The sequence below is a fragment of the Halichoerus grypus genome, chromosome 10 (assembly GCF_964656455.1).
Source record: "Halichoerus grypus chromosome 10, mHalGry1.hap1.1, whole genome shotgun sequence".
Lineage (NCBI taxonomy): Eukaryota > Metazoa > Chordata > Mammalia > Carnivora > Phocidae > Halichoerus > Halichoerus grypus.
Window position 1 is genome coordinate 49,473,196 of NC_135721.1, and position 21,432 is coordinate 49,494,627.

General features: G+C 35.5%; 1 protein-coding gene across 4 annotated transcripts in view; it reads left to right on the plus strand.

The window, feature by feature from the left end:
- EXOC6B (exocyst complex component 6B) overlaps window positions 1-21,432 on the plus strand; it is a 590,843-nt gene that overhangs the window by 336,276 nt on the left and 233,135 nt on the right. For all 4 annotated transcript variants that reach the window (XM_078056409.1, XM_078056408.1, XM_078056410.1 and 1 more), the window contains one exon: window positions 8,619-8,798. In XM_078056409.1, the coding sequence (XP_077912535.1) occupies window positions 8,619-8,798 (180 nt within the window). The remainder of the gene's footprint in view (window positions 1-8,618; window positions 8,799-21,432) is intronic.

Below are 21,432 nucleotides of genomic sequence, written 5' to 3' on the forward strand. Positions count from 1 at the left end.
TTTAAAAAATAATCGTTTTACCTTGCCTAATTAAAAAGAAGGAAGGAAGGATTGAAAGAAAGGTGGAGGGACGAAAGGAAAGAAGAGAAAGAAGAAAGGAAGGAATAAATAAATCACAATCACTTGAAATTCATAATCAAAGGAAATAAAATACCTAGAATACTTTGTGTAACTGTGCTAATAAATTTGAGAATCTATAAGAAAATTATGATAAAAAGTGATTCAGGAAGATATAGAAAATTGACTAATAACTATGAAAGAAATTAAAAAGTTATTAAAGACTTCTTAAATTTGGGCAAGATCCATATGATTTTATCAGTGAATTTATTTAGATCTTCATGAAGCAGATAATTTCTCTATAATTTAAACTATTCCAGATTGTAGAGAAAAAAAAGGAAAATGTCTCAGTTCATTTTTACAAAGTCAACATAATGATTTAAAAAACAGAGAAGCCACAGACAGTAATTTGAACAATTAAATGTAAATACTGAAGTAAAAATCATAAATAATAGACTATCAAACATAATCTAGAAGGACATGAAAAGTAGAAATAAAAGTAACATTAAGAATACAAGGATGATTAGTATTAGAAAATTATTTAAAATTGTCCACTTCTTGGGGCGCCTGGGTGGCTCAGTCGTTAAGCATCTGCCTTCAGCTCAGGTCATGATCCCAGGGTCCTGGGATCGAGCCCCGCATCAGGCTCCCTGCTCGGTGGGAAGCCTGCTTCTCCCTCTCCCACTCCCTGTGCTTGTGTTCCCTCTCTCACTGTCTCTCTCTGTCAAATAAATAAATAAAATCTTAAAAAAAAATAAAATAAAATTGTCCACTTTAATAGATCAAATGAGAAAAAATACATGAGTATTTAAAAGATACTAAAATGGTATTTTATATAAATACTCTTCCTGCTAAAATATCTTGGTAAACCCATCTATCAGTAATTGACAAATCCAGGGGGCAGAAATTGACAGATCCAGCAGGCAGAATATCAGAAAGGATATAGTTGAACTGAATGGTACTATTAATCAACTGGGTCAAATTGACATTTATAGAATAGTTCATCCAGCAATAGTGGAATACACATTCCTCTCAAGCTCATGAGAGCATTCACCAAAATAGACCATATTCTGACTAATAAACACATCTTAACAAATTTTGAAGAATAGAAATTATATAAAACTTGCTCTTTCCACATGGAAGTAAACTGTGGAGATAAATAACAGAAAGATAGCTTTAAAATCCCCAAATATTTGGAGATTAACCAACACACTTAAAAATACACGTGGGCCGAAGAAAACGTCTCAAAGAGAAATTAAAAAGTATTTCAAACTAGGGGTGCCTGCGTGGCTCAGTTGGTTAAGTGTCTGCCTTTGGCTCAGGTCATGATCCCAGGGTCCTGGGATCAAGTCCCATATTGGGCTTCTTGCTCAGTGAGGAGCCTGCTTCTCCCTCTGCCTGCTTATGTTTGCTCTCGCGCTCTTTCTCTCAAATAAATAAATAAAATCTTAAAGAAAAATTATTTCAAACTAAATGAAAATAAGATACAACTTATCAGAATTTGTGGCATCACCAAAAGCAGTGCTTAGAAGGGAATTTATAGCATTAATTGTATATAAAGAAGAAATTTCTTTTTTAAAAAGATTTATTTATTTATTTATTTATTTATTTATTTATTTTAGAGAGAGAGGGAGAGAGAGCGCATGAGCAGATTGGAGGGGCAGAGGGAGAGGGAGAAGCCGACTCCCTGCTGAGCAGGGAACCTGATGTGGGGCTCGATCCCAAGACCCTGGGATCATTACCTGAGCTGAAGACAGATTCTTAACCGACTGAGCCACCCAGGGGCCTCAGAAAGGAAGAAATTTCTAAAATCAATAAATCAAATTCTAAAATCAATAATCTAAGCTATTTTAAGAAGCTAGAAAAAGAAGAGCAAATTAAATCTAAAGTAATCAGAAGAAAAGAATAAAAATTAGAGCAGAAATGAATGGTTTTGATACAGAAAATCGAAAGAGATAAATAATGAAACCGAAGGCTGGTTCATAGAAAGATCAATAAAATTGATAAACCTTGAGCCAAGCTAACCAAGAATCAAAGAGGGAAGACTCAAATTATTAATATCATAAATGAAAGAGGGACTATTACTACTGATTCCATGGACTTTAAAAGAATAATATAGGAATATTATGAACAACTCTATACCCACAGTTTGGTAACCGACATGAATTGAATCAATTCACTGAAAGACATAGTTTACCAAAACTCACACAAGGAGAAATAGATAATCTGAATAGCTTTATATCTATTGAAGAAATTGAATCAATAATTAATAGCCTTCTAAGACAGAAAACACCAGGCCTAGTTGAAAGTAATTGAAGAAGACACAAGTAAATGGAAAGATAGTCCATGTTCATGGTTTTGAAAGAATTATTATTGTTAAAATGTCCATACTACTTAAGTAATCTACAGATTCAATACAACCTCTATTAAAATACCATTGGTATTTTTTACAGAAATAGAAAAAACAATATTAAAAATTGAATGGAACTACAAAAGACTGTGAAAAGCCAAAGTAATCTTGAGAAAGAACAAAGCTGGAGGTGTCATGCTTGCTGATGTCAAATTTTATTACAAACCTATAATAATCAAAACAGTATGGTATTGACATAAAAACAAACACATGGATCAATGGAACAGAACAGAGAGCCCAGAAGTAAATGCATATATGCTCAATTAGTTTACAACAAAGGAGCTAATAATGCACAAAATGGGGATAGGATAGTCTCTTCAATAAATGGTGTTGGGAAAACTGGACAGCTACATACAAAAGAATTACATCATCCACTAAAATCAACTCAAAATAAAGACTTGAACCTAAGACTGAACCATAAAACCCCTAGAAGAAAACATAGTGGGTAAGCTGTTTGACATTAATCTTGACATTGATTTTTTTGTATTTGACACCAAAGCAAAGGCAACAAAAGCAAATATGAACAAATGGGATTACATCAAGCTACAACTCTTCTGCACAGCAAAGGAAACCATCAACAAAATGAAAAGGCAACTAATGGAGTGTGAGAATATATTTGCAAACCACAAATTCCAATAGGGGTTTGATACCCAAATTATACAAGGAACTCATACAAATCAATAGCAAAAAACCCAAATAACCCAAGTAAAAAATGAACAAAGGATGTGAATATTTTTCCAAAGAAGACATACAAATGATCAACAGATACATGCAAAGGTGTTCAGCATCACCAACCATCAAGGAAATGCAAATCAAAACCACAGTGAAATATCACCTCACACCTGTTAAAAAGACAAAAGATAAATGCTGACAAGAATGTGGAGAAAAGGGAACCCTTTTTTTTTTTTTTAAAGATTTTATTTATTTATTTGACCGAGAGAGACACAGCGAAAGAGGGAACACAAGCAGAGGGAGTGGGAGAGGGAGAAGCAGGCTTCCCACGGAGCAGGGAGCCTGATGCGGGGCTCGATCCCAGGATCCTGGGATCATGACCTGAGCCGAAGGCAGATGCTTAACGACTGAGCCACTCAGGTGCCCCAGAAAAGGGAACTCTTGTACACTCTTGATGGGCATGTAAACTGGTTACAACCTCTATGGAAGACAGTTTGGAGATTCCTCAAGAAATAAAAATAGAGGTATCATATCATCCAGCAATCCATATATGATTTCTTGGTGTGTGTCCAGAGAAATTGAAATCATCATCTTGAAGACTTACCTATACTTCTGTGTTCATTCCAGCATTATTCACAATAGCCAAGACATGGAAACAACCTAATTGTCCATCAATGGATGAATGTATAAAGAAATTATATATGCATACTCACACACACACATCATATACACAATGGAATATCATCCAACCTTAAAAGAAAAAGAAATCCTGTCATTTGCAACAACATGGATAAACCTATAAGGCATCCTGCTAAATGAAAATATGCCAGAGAATGACAAAACTGCATGGTATCAATTATATGTGGAATCTAATAAAATAGTTGAACTCATGGAAACAGAGAATAGAAAAGTTGTTGCCAGGGGCTGATAGGTGAGGGAAAAAGGGAGAGGTTGATCAAAGGGTATAAACACTCAACTGTAAGAAGAATAGGTCTGAGTATCTAATATATAACATGGTGCTTATAGTTGATAACACTGTATTATATAAATGAAATTTGGTAAGAGAGTAGAACTTAAATGTTCTCACCCCCCCCCAAAAAAAGTGTGATGTTGGATGTGTTAATTAATTCAATGTAGGAAATCCTCTTAGTGTATACCTATATCTAATCATTGTGTTGTATATTTTAAATATCTTACAGTTTTGTCAGTTGTACCCTAATAAAGCTGAAAAAAGTTCTTCCAAATATTTGAGGAAGACATTACACCATTCTTCCACAATATTTTCTAGAAAATAGAAGCAGTGGGAATACTTCCTAACTCATTGTATGAGGCCAGCATTAATGTAATACCAACCAGACATTATAGGAAAGAAAATCTACAGGCTAATATCTCTCATGAACATAGATACAAAAATTCTCAATAAAATATTAGCAAACCTAATCCAGCAAAGCATTAGAAGAATTATACCCTATGACCCTGGGATTTCTTATTGGTCTGCAAGACTCATTTAACATTCAGAAATCAATGTGATGCATCACATCAGTGGGCTAAAGAAGAATTATAGTCATAACAGTAGGTGCTCTCAGCAAACCTAGAATAGAGGGAGAACTTCCTCAACTTGACAAAGAACATCTATGAAAGTCCTACAGCTAACATCATACATGGTGATGAGAAACTAGACGTTTTCCTGCTAAAATCAGGAAAAGCACAAGGATGTCCCTTCATACCACTCCTGTTCAACATCCAATAAGACAGAAAATACTTACAGATTGGGAAGGTAGGAGTTTGTTTATAGATGACATGATTGTGTCTAAGTAGAAAATATGAAAAATTTAACAAAAAAACTACTGGAAGTAATAAGTGCATATAGCAAGGCTCAGGATACAAGGTTAATATACAGAAGTCATTTGCTTTCTTATTATACCAGTGCAGCAAAGGAAACCATCAATTTGCAATTAAAAATATAGTGCCATTTACATTAACATCAAACAAGAGAGAAATAGGTTTAAATTTAGCAAATAAACAAGATCTACATGAGTAAATTTATAAAATTCTGATGAAAAGAAATCAAAGAAAAAAAGATCTAAGTAAATGGAAATATGTTCCATATTCATGTATAGGAAGACTTAAAATTTTATCAAGATATAAGTTCTTCTCAAGTGGATTTATAAATTCAATGCAATTTCAATCCAAATCCCTACAGATCATTTTGTGAATATTAGCAAACTGATTCTTAGTATGTATGGAGAGGCAAAACACCCAGAATAGCCAACACAATATTGAAGAAGAACAGTGTTGGAGGACTGATAGTACCTGACTTCAAGACTTACTATAAAGCGACAGTAATCAAGACAATGTGCTATTGGCAATAGAGTAGATAATAGATCAAAGAAACAGAATTGGGGGCCCAGAAATAGACCCACACTGATATAGTCAACTGAATGTTGATGGGGAGTAAAGTCAATTTAATGGAGAAAGGAAAGTCTTTTTAATAAATGTTGTTGGATAAACTAGACATCCACATGCAAAAAGAAATAAATAACCTAGACAGATTATTACACTTATTAGACTTTTACTTTTATTACAAATCTTACACTTTTCACAAAAATTAATTCAAAAATGGATCATAGACTTACATGTAAAACACAAAACTTGTGTTTAAAACTTATAGAATATAGCAAAAGGGAAAATCTCGGTTACGTTGGGTATGGCTATAACTTTTTGGATGCAACACCAAAAACATGATCCATCAAGGGAAATATTGCTAAGTTGGACTTTATTCAAATGAAAAATTTGTTCTCTGAAAGACCTTGTAAAGAGAATGAAAAGACGACCCATAGGTTGGGAAAAAATATTTGCAAAACATATCTAATAAAGACAAATCCAAAATATACAAAGAACTAGTAAAACTCAACAATAAGAAAACAGACAACCCAATTTAAAAACAGGCAAAAGGTCTGAACAGACACCTCACTAAGGAATGGAGAGAGAATTGTAAATTAAAACTACAATGAGATGCCACTACACAACTGTTACAATGGCTAAAATCCAACACACTGACAACACCAAATGCTGGAGCAGCAACAACTCTCATTCATTGCTGGTGGTAATGCCATTTTGGAAGACAGTTTATTAGTTTCTTTCAAGTCTAAACATAGATAGTCTTACCATGCAATCCACCAGTCATGCTTTTTGGTATTATCCAAATGAGTTGAAAACTTAAGCTATACAAAACCTTACACATATTTGTTTAGAGTAGATTTATTTATAATTGGCCAAACTTGGAAGCTACCAGGATGTCTTCCTATAAGTGAATGGATAAACAAACTGTGATACATTCAGACAATGGAGTATTATTCAGTGATGAAAAGGAATGGACTATCAAGCTATGAAAAGACATGGAGGAAGCTTAAATGTACATTGCTAAGGAAAAGAAGTCAATCTAAAGCTGCATACTGTAAGACTCCAAGTATATGACATTCTGGAAAAGGCAAAGTTATGGAGAAAGTATAAAGGTCAGTCGTTGCCAGGATTCAGGGGATGAGCAAAGGAGGAATGAATAGATAGAACTGAGTGGACTTGTAGAACAGGGAAACTATTCTGTGTGATACTGTAATGGTGAATATGTGACATTATACATTTGTCAGTACCCATAAAACTGTACCACTCTAAGACCAAACCCTAATGCAAACTATGGATTTTAGTTAATAATAAAACATCAATACTGGTTCATCAGTTGTAACAGATGTACCACACTAATGAAGTTTTGGAATAAGGTAAACAGTGGGAGGGGAAGATGTGGGGCAGTAAATGTGACTGCTCTGTACTTTCTGCTCAATTTTTCTTTAAGTCTAAATTTCTAAAAAATAATGTTTATTAATGAAAAGAAAACTCTTAGTAAAATGGGAATTCAAGGACAGTATTAGTTTATCATACAAGTGTGTAAATATGTAACCACAGAAATGCTCATTGAAACATTGTTCATATAAATATAGTCAGTGCCTATGATTATAGTATGTAAATACATTGCCAAATTATGCAGCCACTAAAATGATGAAAATGGAGAGGAAGGTATGTGTTAGAAATTTAGGAGCTAGATTTACAGGACACAGTGATTGACTATGAAGGGAAGAATGGAATCCAATATTTTGTGTAGATCTCTGCCTTGGACTGAACTAGACAGGTGCAGAGTGGGGATTATGATTCATCTACTGTTGGACTCATTGTGTTTAGTTTCTGTGGTCATAAAGCCCAGGAAGTAATCAGATATATAGGTCTTTGGGGTGCCTGGGTGGCTCAGTTGGTTAAGTGTCCGACTCTTGATTTTGGTTCAAGTCATGATTTCAGGCTCCTGAGATTGAGCCCCACGTAGGGCTCTGTGCTGGGTTTGGAACCTGCTTAAGATTCTCTCTCTCCCTCCCTCTGCCTACCCCTCTCCCTCCGCTCGGGCTCTCACTCTCTAAGAAAAAGAATAAATAAATACATAAAAAAAAGATATATGGGTTTTTAACAAGAGTAGGTTTGGATAGAGATAGTGTAAGCTCTAGGAGTTGATGTAATCACCCAGTGAAATTGAGAGAATTAGAGGCCAGAAAAGTAAAAGTAAAACCAGGAGAAAACTATGTTGTGAAAGCCAAAGAACAGAGTTCTAGGAGAGAATGTTTAATAGAGACCAAGTGAGATCGGACTGAAAAATGAATATTGCATGCTGTAGCATGAAGTCATGGGTTACTGTGGACCAAACCATGTTGACGGATGGTTAGCACTGGAATCCTGATTGCCCTGGTTCAAGTAGACCTGTTTGTCCTGAAAATATTTTTCTTGGAACATTAGTCCCATAGTACTTCTTACAACCTTTTATATGCTGGTGTACATCATGAATCTCTTAAACAGGGTTTCTCAAACTTATTCGATCTAGGAACTCTTGTGCTGTTGTGTTAGCATTTTTCAGATCTGGTTTTCCTTAGAACACATTTCAGGAAACATCCGCATATACCAATCTGAAGGAGCTTGATGACAGAGACACTAGAGAGGTAGAATAGTAGCTCGTGGGAATATTTATAGCATGAAGCTGAAACTTCAGGATACTTATTTAAGCAAAATGAGGAGACTAGGGGCTATAAAGAGGTTATTATTACAGGAAGGGAGGTTCTTGAAGTCCTAGAAGAGATGAACAGGATTAACACCCTGAGAGTGAGTATAGTTTTGAACAAAGGTAGGAAAGTAAAAAAGGATGCAGATAGTTGAGTCAGTAAAGGTAGATTCTCTATTTGGTAAAGCAAAACAATAGCTTGTCTTGCAGACACAGGATAGAAAGGACTCTACTGTGCTTTTGAAAAAGAAAAATTGATGAAGACTGTGATATTACTTAATATTCCCAATTCTGTTACTTAGTGGATGTAAGTGTGAGATGTCTCCAAGTAGAAATTTCTGATTATACTGGAAGTCTGAATGATTTTTAAAATTCTGTATTTCATAGGATGCCAGACATGCAGCTGAAGAAGAGATTTATACCAACTTAAACCAGAAGATTGACCAGTTTCTACAGCTGGCTGACTATGACTGGATGACTGGAGATTTGGGCAACAAAGCTAGTGATTACCTAGTAGACCTCATTGCCTTTCTACGAAGCACTTTTGCTGTATTCACACACCTTCCTGTAAGTGACAATTGCTCTTACATTGCCCATCATACAGAAAAAAGTTTTCTTAAAATTTAGTTTGGTGAAAGATGTTTGTTTGTGCTTTAACTAGCTGGGAAGCTCTTTAGGATATAAAAGCTCACACTATAATTATCATGCCTTGAGGAGATCTAGAGACCTCTCTCATCATTTTTCCATTGACTTTTGCATTTTGTTTATTTTGAAAATGGTCCCTAATATTATGTCCATTTCTATTCCTCTTAACTTCACCTAAAGTAATTCGTGCAAACACATAGTGAATGCCATGGTAGAAATAGAAGACAAACTTAGGAGTTAGAACTTCAGGTATGTATCTTTTAGTCCTAGAATATCCATTTAATTTTTTTAAAGTTTAATTTATTTATTTGTCAGAGAGAGAGAGAGCACAAGCAGGGGGAGCTGCAGGCAGAGGGAGAAGCAGGCTCCCTGCTGAGCAAGGAACCCAGTGCAGGGCTCATTCCCAGGACTCTGGGATCATGACCTGAGCCAAAGGCAGACGCTTCACAGACTAAGCCACCCAGGCGCCCCTCCATTTAATTTTTTTTTAACCTCAAATTCTCTGGTGAAATTCTCCATCTTTTTATCTAATTTGTCTATCTTTTCTCTATTTTCTTGACCATATTAATTAGTCATTTTAAAGTTGTTTTTTACTAGTGGTGAAGTGTCGTTCACCTACATGTAGGTGGAATTATTTCTGATTGTTTTTCTTAGTTATCAGTCATGTGATCCTATCTCTTCCTATTATTTTTTGGTTGGTGTTAGACATTGCATTTAAAACATGTAGAGGTTCCAGGTGGTAACATCTCCCACCAGAATTGGTTTATCCCTTCCATTACTAAGTAGGTAGTATGGGCAGGTGGGTTATGGTTTGAGCCCACCAGGTGGTTCATCGTCTTAATCCCATCATGGGCTAATCTGGGTCCAGCTTGGGTTGCAGATGCAGTCTACCTTTGATTTGCCCCTGTTGCTAGGATGTGGTTCTTCAGAGCTTTTACTGAGAGCCTGGCACGTCATCGTCTCTTCAGGACTAAGAGGACTATGGAACTTTCCACTTTTCAGAAAAACCTTATCTCTTCAGCCTCTTGCCTTTTTTAATTTTAGAGTTTGGCAAATGTCTTGAGAAGGAGGCTTACCCAGATCAGCAATTGCCTATAGGAAAAATGTGGTTGGAGATTGTCAATGTCAATTAACCACTCCCTCAAAATCTTTCAGCTCCCACCTGAGATTCTCATGAATCCTCCTACTAGTGAGTCTTTTTCTATGAAACACTAAGGCTGTGGGAAATCTTACTTTGCTTTTCAAAGGTTATGGCTTAGACCCTTATTTTCCTCAGCTGGGCAGCTTTAGAATTCAGAAAATGTCTTGAAGAGAATACTGGCCCTCAGATCTCCAATTTTGGTACTTCAGCTCATGGAAGCAAAAACAATTCAGTGACTTTTTTTCACCCCAGGAGTCACTCTCTACCTGCACCTAACCCAGATTCTCAGTCTGTTCCTATGCCTACGTTGGGCAGATACCTCTAGGGATGGCTGCAAGAGCCTCAGCTCACCTCCAGAAGGTCTGCCTTCTTTGTAGCTTTATTCCCCTTAGTCCTCATTGCTTCATAGCTGTTTGGTGTCTCTCCGTTTTTCACTGCCGTTTATATTGCTTGGTGGGAGCATTGGCCTGCAGAAAACTAGGTTATTTCATCTAGCTTTACCTTGACACCAAAGCAAGACAAAAGTAGCACAAAAGAGCAAATGATGAACCAATAAATAAATTTTAGCAAGTCAATTCCTAAGTGTTTTAAGAAAATAATTTACCGCTACTATGTAGGATTCATTCTAGAGATGCAAGGATGGTTTGATATTTGAAAATCTGTTAATCTAATTTATCACATTACTAGGTGAAAGAGATGAGCATTATCTTTGTGTATTCTAAAAAGGCATTGCACAACATCCAGCCTGCCCTCCTGATTTTAAAAAAACTTACTAAAATTCAAGCAATGTAATATTTCAATAACATGATAAAGAGCATCTATGTGAAATTCAGCAACCACCATAGATTTAACAGTGGAACTCTGAAAACACTTATTTGCATTTACATCAAAAGTATGGCGAAGATACTTCTTACTAGTGCTTTAGAAGTTCTATGAAATAAATAAAGTTAAAAAAATAAATAATAAATGTTATCATTGTTTATAGATTATTACTATGTGGTTGGATAACCCCCCAAAAATCAACGAAAAAATAATAGGACCAATAAGACTTTCGTTGGTTAGTTGGTCCACTTAGAAAACAAATCAGCTTCTCTTATATTAGCAATACCCTCATAGAAAATATATTGAAAAAAAAATGCCCGATTCATCTTTGGATTTTAAGATCTCTATAAGTATACCTAACAAGTTATATGTAGGACTAATGTGAAGAACATGTCACAAAATAATTTAAAAGAGACTTTATTATGTGTAAGTACATACAGCATTTTAGGTGGGAATAGTTCATACTGTAAAGAATTTTTCCAAAATTAATCTAATTACCATGAATAACAAGTGAATTTGGTGGTGTTGGATTATTTTAACAAAATAATTCTAAAATTTATTTGCAGACAAAAAGGGATAGTATTTGCCAAAAAGTATGAAAAAGTAAATTGAGTGTGGTCTTTTCCTATCAAGTGTAGAAATATTATAAACCAAAAATAATTTAATATCCTTCTCACACTGGAATAGACTGATAGATTAGAGGAAGAGAACATAAAATCTAGAAATAGTTCAAAGTACATGTAAGAATTTAGTATATGATAAAGGTGACATTAGCAATTTCTGTTGCCACTGCTATCTGCTAATTTGGATAAAAAGATGTTTTCATATATCAAAATAAATTCTAGATCAAATGCATGTTTACATTTTAATTTATTTTTTAATTTTTTTTATCTAAATTCAGGTTAGTTAACATATAATATATTATTAGTTTTGGGGGTAGAATTTAGTGATTCATCAGTTACATATAACACCCAGTGCTCATTACATCACGTGCCCTCCTTAATGCCCATCACCCAGTTACCCCATCCCCCCACCTACATGTTTACATTTTTAAAAAGACAGAAATTATGGGAGAACCAGTAAAAATGTTAGCAAATATTTCTATAATCTGAAAATAAGTCACCGTCATAAGGATGACACCAAAAAATGAAATCATTAAGGAAATGGTTAATAATTTGGCCACATAAGATGTTTTCTAAGATACCTAACAAGAATTAATAAAGGAAATAGAATGTAAGCTTACTACAAAAGTAATTAACAAGTATTCCAAAAGGTTAATATCTGTAATATATAACAATATAACCCATTGTTTCAAACTCAGTAAAAAGACTGCACAACTTACTGGGAAAATTTGCAGATGTTGTATTTTAGGCAGTCAGAAAAGAAGAAAAATAAAAGACTAATGATAACATGAGCAAAATGTGTAACTCTGGTAATAAGACATGTATATTAATATTGTGGGATATTCTTGCCTATAAATTTGCCAAAAGTAAATAAGAAATGATAACATTCAATATTTATGAGAAACATTTCCCCAAATAGGTATTCTGATACATTCCTAGAAGGTGTAAAAATTGGTATATTCTTCTTGGTGGTCAGTTTTTCAGAATGCCTCAAAAATCTCTTAAAATTTGCTTACCTTTAACCCTGCAATCCAGTCCACTTTTAGAAATCTTAATGAAATCATCATTGGTGTATTATACAATTCACATATAAGTGTGTTCAACATAGTATTAGCTTTTGCATAGTGGAGTGGGGAATAAATTAAAAGCCAGTAACAGATGTGTTAGCTGAATAAATTATTATATATTCACATACTATGATCTCAATCATGCATTAAATTAGTGGAGATGGATATTTATCAATTTAAAATATGTTAATTATTTCTTGACTGGAAAAGCAGATTGTAAAATAGTTTTATACTATATGATCTCACTTTTATTAATATAGATACACATACATTAATCATCTGTATTATATACAGTAAAACTCTAGAGTTACATACTCCATGGTTTAACTCTACTAGTCTCTGTATAGCTTTTATTTTTTCTTTTTGTTTATCTGTGTTTAAAAAAATTTTTTTTCTGTCATGAAACATTTGCTGCTTTTATAATTCTGGGGGTGGGGAAAGGTGATATTTAGAATTATTATTCTCTGTTCCAAGAGTATTTTGTCCTTGATAATTAATGTATACTTAAAAAAACCCACTTTTATTGAAGAAAGATTTTTACAAATGTGTTTCATTTTGTGGAAGGAAAATGGCCAATCGTTTTGGCCGTAATGTCTCCCCCAGCATTGTACAGTTACTTGAGTGAGTCAGATTTTGGAATTCATGGGAAATAAAATGCAATAGTTCAAATTCGAAGCCATCCTGGACAGGTGTTCCCTATATTCATCTTCCTTGTTTTTTTTCTGTTTTTTTTTTTTTTAAAGTTTTATTTATTTGACAGAGACAGACACAGTGAGAGAGGGAACACAAGCAGAGGGAGAGGGAGAATCAGACCTCCCACCAAGCAGGGAGCCCGATGTGGGGCTCGATCTCAGGACCCTGGGACCATGACCTGAGCTGAAGGCAGACGCTTAATGACTGAGCCACCCAGGGGCCCCTTCTCTGTTCTTAAAATATAAAAATGACATCCTAGTAAGCGTGAGTGTTTGTTTATACATGTCATATAATACATTGGTTCCTATATATTCAATAGCTGTCATATGTCAGCCCCATACTGACTTTAATGTCCAGGCCATTTAGAAGCAGTACTGTTAATGAGACTCTTGTTCGTCTAACACAAAGTATATGCTTTTTCCACCAGTAGAGTTGTGACCTTTCTTGCAAGTCTATACTGTAAGTAATTTGTTGAGGATTTTTCCTTTTTTTGTTTATTTTGAGCTGCCCTTGCTACCTAAATGCTGTAACCTCTCGGTATTGATCAGGTTGATCGTACTACCCAGAATCAAAGTCAGAGGTAACTCACAGCCCTAAGTCTTCAGTATTGCTTCCACAAATGCCATGTTTCTGTGTGGTCTAGTATGGAGATGTTCTTTCTGAAGCCACTGTTTCAAAAAGTATTTCTAGTCACCAGCCATTATATTCTCTAGAATCAAATTGGTATAGCTTCTAAAACTACCCCTTCTTCTGGTTTTTACACAGACAAAAGAGACTGCCCAGCATTTGTGTTTTGTTCCCCAACATGCTAGATATCGTCTTCATGGAAGCTCATATTAGTAAAATGAATTAGCCAAACAGAGCTGTGTCTGAAATTTGCTCTGTGTACTAACAGTGAAAGATGAGAGAGGGAGGAGCTATTTCTGAGAAAAAAACCCCAAATCATTTGTTTTTTAATTAATATGAATATTTCTTTTCATATTTTAAATTCCCTAGCAAGAGTGACTCTCTTGTCAAAGAGAGATTGAATAATAGGAACTATATATATGGAAAGAACTGTAAAGAAAAAGCCAGATTGCCTTGTTATATTATATTTAAAATCCCCAGGTTTTCTTAGTTCTCAGGGATGTTTTGTCACCATACTAGCAACATAACCAAAGGGACGGGGCAGTGTGTAGGTGTGTGTATGTGAAAGAGAGAGAGAGAGAGAGAGTGAATAGAGAGGGAAAGAGAGTGTTTGAGTGGGAGTGGATGTCCTAGATTACACTTACTGAATGGTCAGGGGGGAAAATTATTGAAATTTGCAACTTTTTTCCCCTTGAAGTTTTGATGACCAAGGTGGCCTCCCTGTTTTCACGAGGCACCCAGAAGTGATTGTAATAATAAGGTTTTCCACAGTTAGAATTCTAAAATGTTGCCTTGTCCTTTAAGAGATGAGGTAAGTACACAAGCATGTTTGCAGCTCCAGTTGTGTGATTTAGAATTGCACACACAGCTATCCATTTTGCATGCTCAGCATAAGAGCGTACTTTTGAGAATTTATCCTTGTTATCCTGATAATTATCTTTCAGAAATGCATGAGAGAGAGGAAATGCTCTCTCAAGTAACGGACCCAGAGGAGGGAATCCTAACTTTGTTTTCTCTGTCTGCTTTAATGTTAATTCATATGACCTGGGTCAAGATCTCTCTTAACCCATTTCGGTTTGCCTTAGTTTCTTTGTCTAAAAATACAGTGAAACCTGTCCTTGGCCTTCCTTCCTGGGCAGTTACTTGATGGGCCATCTATAAGGGAAAGTCCTTTTCTATATAAAAGTTCCTGAAATTTTCCTGCCTAAAACCCTTTGAAACGACATTTCTCTTAGCATTGCATTTCATTCTGTGAACTGCTGCTGCCTCAGGACTAACCAAATGATTCTATTTAGAAAGTGTCAGTGCCTCCCATTCAGTATAAACTCTTCTCTGTGACCATCAAGACTTTCCATTAATATGACCTCCATTTTGTCCTTGTCTCTCTCAGTTTTCTGTTTGCCCAAGATATTCCTTCCAAACTGAAGTAATGCTCTTCATCAGGCACATCCAGCTGTTTCCTGCCTTCGGTGTTGTTCGTAACTTTTTGTCTACTTTAGCTCTGTGTATTGAAATATTACCCATCCTTTAAGGCTCATTTCAAATCCGGCACCTCCCATGAAGCCTTCTCCAGTTCTCCTAACCAGACGTGACATCTTTCTTTTTTGTGGCTCTTATTATATGGCACTAACCTAATACTGTCTTCGGTGGGATGTGTTATTGATTTGTGTGCTTATGTCCAGAAAGGGAAGCATGGTAATTTAGAAGTACCTACTGTGTTCCAGATGTTTTACATGTGTTACATGTCATCCCAACTAATGAAGACTCGTGATACCTCAGTCAGATGAGTAGTAGTATATTTTAGTAACGAGAACATGAGCTCAGGGAAGTTACATACTTTGTAAGAGGTACAACAAATAGGTGGCAGGGTCAGGATTTAAACAGATTTATTTGACTTTAAAACTTTTCCATTGTGCCTACTAGATTGATTTCTAGTTACAAACGGTAGATAGAGACCTTGCTTGAATCGTCTCTGTCTGTGTGTATGGTGCAGTACCTTGCATGAAATGGTGTACAGTAAGTTTACTTGTTTTGTATAATAAATTAAGTGAATTCCTACCTAGGGATTGAGAATCATTTTTGGATCATGTATATCATTAAAAGTAATCACTTAATTATTAAAAAGCAAAGTCACGAAGTATTATTCTGAGACAAAGACCTAAAGTTAGTTTGGGTTAAAATTCTAATTGGGTCTTTCTCATTCCATATTCCCTTAAACTTACCCAAATTAAAAAAAATCATTCTGGGCGCCTGGGTGGCTCAGTTGGTTAAGCGACTGCCTTCAGCTCAGGTCATGATCCTGGAGTCCCAGGATCGAGTCCCGCATTGGGCTCCCTGCTCGGCAGGGAGTCTGCTTCTCCCTCTGACCCTCCCCCCTCTCATGCTTTCTCTCTCTCAAATAAATAAATAAAATTAAAAAAAAAAAAAGATTTAAAAAAAAAATTAAAAAAATCATTCTTTTTCAAGTGACAGAATTTTAATTTTAAAAATAGGTTGGCTGTTTCTACCCTCACCTAGTTCCCTTAGCTGACATCTCATGCGGAAATTCTCTCATCTAATGGTAATAACACTTCTCTAAATCAGTCCAATCCCTGTGGTTTTCTCTTGAACAAAATAGAGGGGTGCCTTGGAGATATTGTGGGTTTGGTTCCAGACCACAGCAATAAATCAAATATCACAATTAAGCAAGTCAAATGAATTTTTTTGGCTTCCCCAGTGCATGTAAGTTATGTTTACACTATACTATAGTCTTTTAAATGTACAGTAACTTTATGTTTAAAACACCAATATACATAACTTATTTGAAAAATGTTTTATTGCTAAAAATGCTAACCATCATCTCTGAGCTTTTAATGAGTTGTAATCTTTTTGCTGGTGGAGGGTCTTGCCTTTATGAAGATGGCTGCTGGACTGATCAAGGTTATAGTTACTGAAGGTCAGGGTGGCTGTGGCAATTTTTTCCAAATAAGACAATCAAGTTTGCCACATTGATTGTCTTTTCTTTACAGGAATAATTTCTCTATAGCATGTGATGCTGTTTGATAACATTTTACCCACAGTAAGAACCTCTTTCAAGATTGGAATCAATCCTCTCCAACCCTGCCACTGCTTTACCACTAAGTTTATGTAATGTTCTACTAAGTCATTTGTGGTCATTTCAACAGTCTTCACAGCATCTTCACCAGGAGTAGATTCCATCTCAAGAAACCACTTTCTTCATGCATCCATAAGAAATGACTCCTCATTTGTTCAGGTTTTATCATGAGATCCCAGCGATTCAGTCCCATATTCAGGCTTCACTTCTAATTCTAGTTCTTTTGCTATTTCTACCACATCTTCAGTTACTTCCTCTACTGCCCTTGAACCTTCAATTTACCAAAAACCCAGTATCTCCAAGTAAAGTAAAGTGAAGTGCAATAAAATGAGGCATGCCTGTCAGGAAGTTTCGGGTGTTTTCAAGGAACCGAAGGCGTCAGAGCCTTCAGGATATCAGTCAGATTTTTCTTCAGAATAATTATATAGGTAGAGCCAGTGTCCAAGGAATTTTTTTCTTTTTTGATATTTTTCCCCTCTGATGCAGCAAATTATAGCTTTGAGAATAATTTCTCTGCCTACTGAGAAATCAGTGTTCCCTGTTTCTGTGCTGTTAAGATTTTGGTTATTTGAGCTACATAGAGTATTTTGAAATCAACAGATTTGCTCCCTACTGGTAGGTATTGGGGTTGTGAGTTTAGTTAGTGACTTACATCTTTTAAGAGTTTTATATTTCTTCAGAGACATCTTTGTGTGTCAAGCTATTAGGTAGCACTTTTCCTCCAGAAAACTATTATCCCCAACCACAGTCAGTCTATCTGGTAGTATTCAGCCAGTATTCCTTTGACTGTTTAATATTGATCTCTTGCTCTAATAATTATTAAAATAAAGATTAAGAATGTTTGATTCCAAATACTAAGAGATAAGGTAGAAAATAAGGAGATTCTAGTGCTTAAAGGACCACAAAATGCTCCAGTTCTCCATATCTAATACACTAGTTAGAATCAGAGGTACCAGTGAGAACATCTTGGATACTGCTCTGTCTGGTCATTTTAGTATCTCAGATACCTATATCAAATGGGAAGGAGGCTACTCTGAGTCTTGTGCGTTGGTACTGGGGTAGTGGAAAGCTGGGTATTCTCTGAGGACAAAACAATTATTTCAACATTGCTTATAAGATCAAATAATTAAAAACAACCTTAATTGTGTAATAACAGGTAAATGGCTATATAACTATATACTATTGATCAAGGAACTATTATGTATTTGTTAAAACTAATTTTATGAATATTAAGTAATAATATTGCACTGCAAACTATAACAATGTTAAATGGTAAAAGCAGAATGAAAATTTTACAAACATGATTGCAAGTATGTAAAAACTAAAAACATGTTAGTAGTGGGAAAAATGTTTAGTAGGAAATAGACGAAATGTAAATAATTATTTGTGGTGTGGCTTCCTAATCTTTTCAAAATTGCCGTTTTATAATTTTTTTGTTATTGGCATTTAAAAAATATTTAAGCATTTGCTTTATTAAGAAATGCTTAGCTCTTTGTTTGCTTCTTCCAGGTCAGACTTGCCTTTGCTCATAAATTACAATAGTGAAAGATTTCAATCTTCTTCATTTAGCTCATTTCATTCTTCAGAGCAACCCCTTTTTACAGATTGAATTTAGGCATAGATAGGCAAATTATTGGCCAAGATCATACAAGTCAATATATGGTGGAATAGAGATTTAGATTGGTTCAGCTTTCTGCTGAAGCCCATGATCTTTTTGCTATAGTAAACGAGTTGCTTTTTCCCTAAGATTTCAAAGACTAAAGGAGGAGGTTTGGAATTTGTAGGAGTTCTCTTGAACTAAGGTATCCTAGCAAAATTCTAGGCAAGGGGACTGAAAAAGCATGGTCAAGATTAGGCCAGAAATAATAAGTCACTACTGAGGACAACCGAGGGTGTGTGGTCATTGAAGGAAGAACATAATGCAGAGTTTCTCTTTATGCCAGTTTATTTTCGATGTGTATTTCCTAAACACTGTCATACCCTCTGCTCAGAAATTTTCAATAATTCATACTTTTTCTAGGGTAACTCTTATTCACATTACATATATTTCCCGTAATTCCTCCACATAAATCCTTGACTTCAGCCAAGTATATCTGTTCATTGTTCCCAAACATACTGCTTATTTCTGACTGTAGACTTTTGTTCATGGTTTTCTTTCTCCTTGGAAGGACTTCTCATCTCACTTTCAGATCTTTCTTTCCTTTAAAATACAATTCAAAGCCTATTTTCCCAGTGAAGTCTTTCTGGACAAGTCTCTCTCTTCCCCACAAGTCATATCCCAAGGGTTTGACTTTCTTGTAAACTCATATAGATCTTATTGTCTCCATTCTCTACTGAAAACTTAAAATATATTATCTTAAACAATTGCTTTGGGGATTTAAAAAAAATATATTCCCTTTATCATCTCTCAGGTTACAAGTTCTTTGCAGAAAAATGTCTTAAGACTTTTTAATATGTCCTCCAGCACTAAGTAGCCAGTGAATGTCATGATGAGATTGGATGTGCCTAACAGGAACATGGCACATGGAACAGTGACTTCCAACTCAGATGACTGCTCCTCATCATAGGACATCTTTTCTATTACTACTCTTTCATGTAAATTTATTTGGCTTTACAATTCCATCTCACTGAGAATGAGGTTGGGAAAACACTGCAAAGGTATTTATTCAAGTTCACAAGGAAGAAAATACTGCTACTTGGGAATATTGCAGTTAGGTCATTCTAAATTACATTTTTACTTCTTTGACAAGATGGCAAATTTGAGCCTGCTGATTGGTGCCAAGATACTCTAGCACGTTCAGTGCACATGTTGTGGGGTGAGGAGTTCACAGTTCAGTGAATAGGAATCTGGTACATGCCACTGTTCTGCAGTACTTTCATGGTGGTTTATAGCCACAGTTTTAATATGGTTTAGTAAGTGCTTGAACTTCTCCAAACAAATAACACACATTATTGGAAATCAGACACGGTGCATACTTGCCCCTGGGGACCCCTCCTACTTTGAATTAGCAACTGCAGGCTTGTTGCTTTAGCTCCCTGGCTGTAGATGAGGTCCAGACCCTGTTCAAGGAAAAACTACTTTCTTAAAACGTGATTAGAGTCAACCTCTCTCTCTCTCACACATACACACACAGAGCCAAAAAATGAATTTTCTACCTTGAAATGCTTCCCTGAATGCATTCTATTTTTAAAAAGGGTTTCTGTTTAGAATATATACTTGTTATTTGTATTTCATTTAGGATAATCTGATTGCCTTTACAGTATTTCTGAAAATAAATGATTTACTATCTTTAACTGTTCCAGGATGGAGACTTTGGTCAATACTTACAGGGATTGTCAAACTAACAAAGCAAGGAAGTTTTAAGTTCTTTGTTTGTATACGTGTGTTTTGTTCTGTTTTGGTAGATGCTATTTATTGTTTTTATTTTAAGTTTCCTTTAATCGATGTGTATTTTGATAGCTCCTTTGGAAGATAGTGTTAGGATCAAGAGGTGACAAGGACCTGAAAATGGAAAGCTGTCTGAAGAGAAGGAGAGCGCGCAAGTAGGGGGAGGGGCAGAGGGAGGGAGAGAGAGAGAAAATCTCAAGCAGGTTCCCGGCTGAGCGCTGAGTCCAGTGCGGGGCTTGATCCCACGACCCTTGAGATCATGACCTGAGCTGAAATCATAAGGGAAGCTGTCTTTCAATAGACAGATCCTAATTCTACAGTTTCAAGCAGTCTAACATAAAACCCTTTTAAAGGTAATTTTCCTCTGTGCCTATTTTTTCTTACATGTGAACCTAGCTTTGGACTAGAGCTGTATACAATTTGAGGATTTTTTTTAGAACTATGTTTTTGGTGTCATGTTGATCATATCAATATTTCTCTGTTTTAAAACAGATATGATGACCCCTGTGGCTCATTGTTTTAGTTAAGAGGCCCCTGGAAAAATGTATTTTTTTAAAAAAAAAATAGTTCATCTTTTAGAAAAGGGAATAACTTCATTTCCTGTTTGTTTTTATTTTTTATTTTTTAAATGATTTTATTTATTTGAGAGAGAGAGCACAGAGGGAGAGTGAGAGGCAGACTCCCCGCTGCGCAGGGAGTTTGATCCCAGGACCCTGAGATCATGACCTGACCCAAAGGCAGACATTTAACTGACTGAGCCACCCAGGCGCCCTGCTGTTTGTTTTTAAATTGAAGAATACAAACATAGAAAAATAAACAAATTACATATAGTTTGAAGAATGTTCACAAAGTAGATAGTCTTATGTTTTCAGCATGCAGATCAAGAAACAGAACATTATCAGTTTCCCAGAAGACCCTTTTAGCCTTTGCCCCATCAAATCTGTACCTTTCTTCCTGAAGGTAATCATTATCCGTACTTTTATTTTTTTTAAGATTTTATTTATTTATTTGAGAGAGAGTGAGTGAGAGAGAGCATGAGCACAAACAGGGGGAGAGGGAGAGGGAGAAGCAAGCTCTCCGCTGAGCAGCGAGCCCGACTAG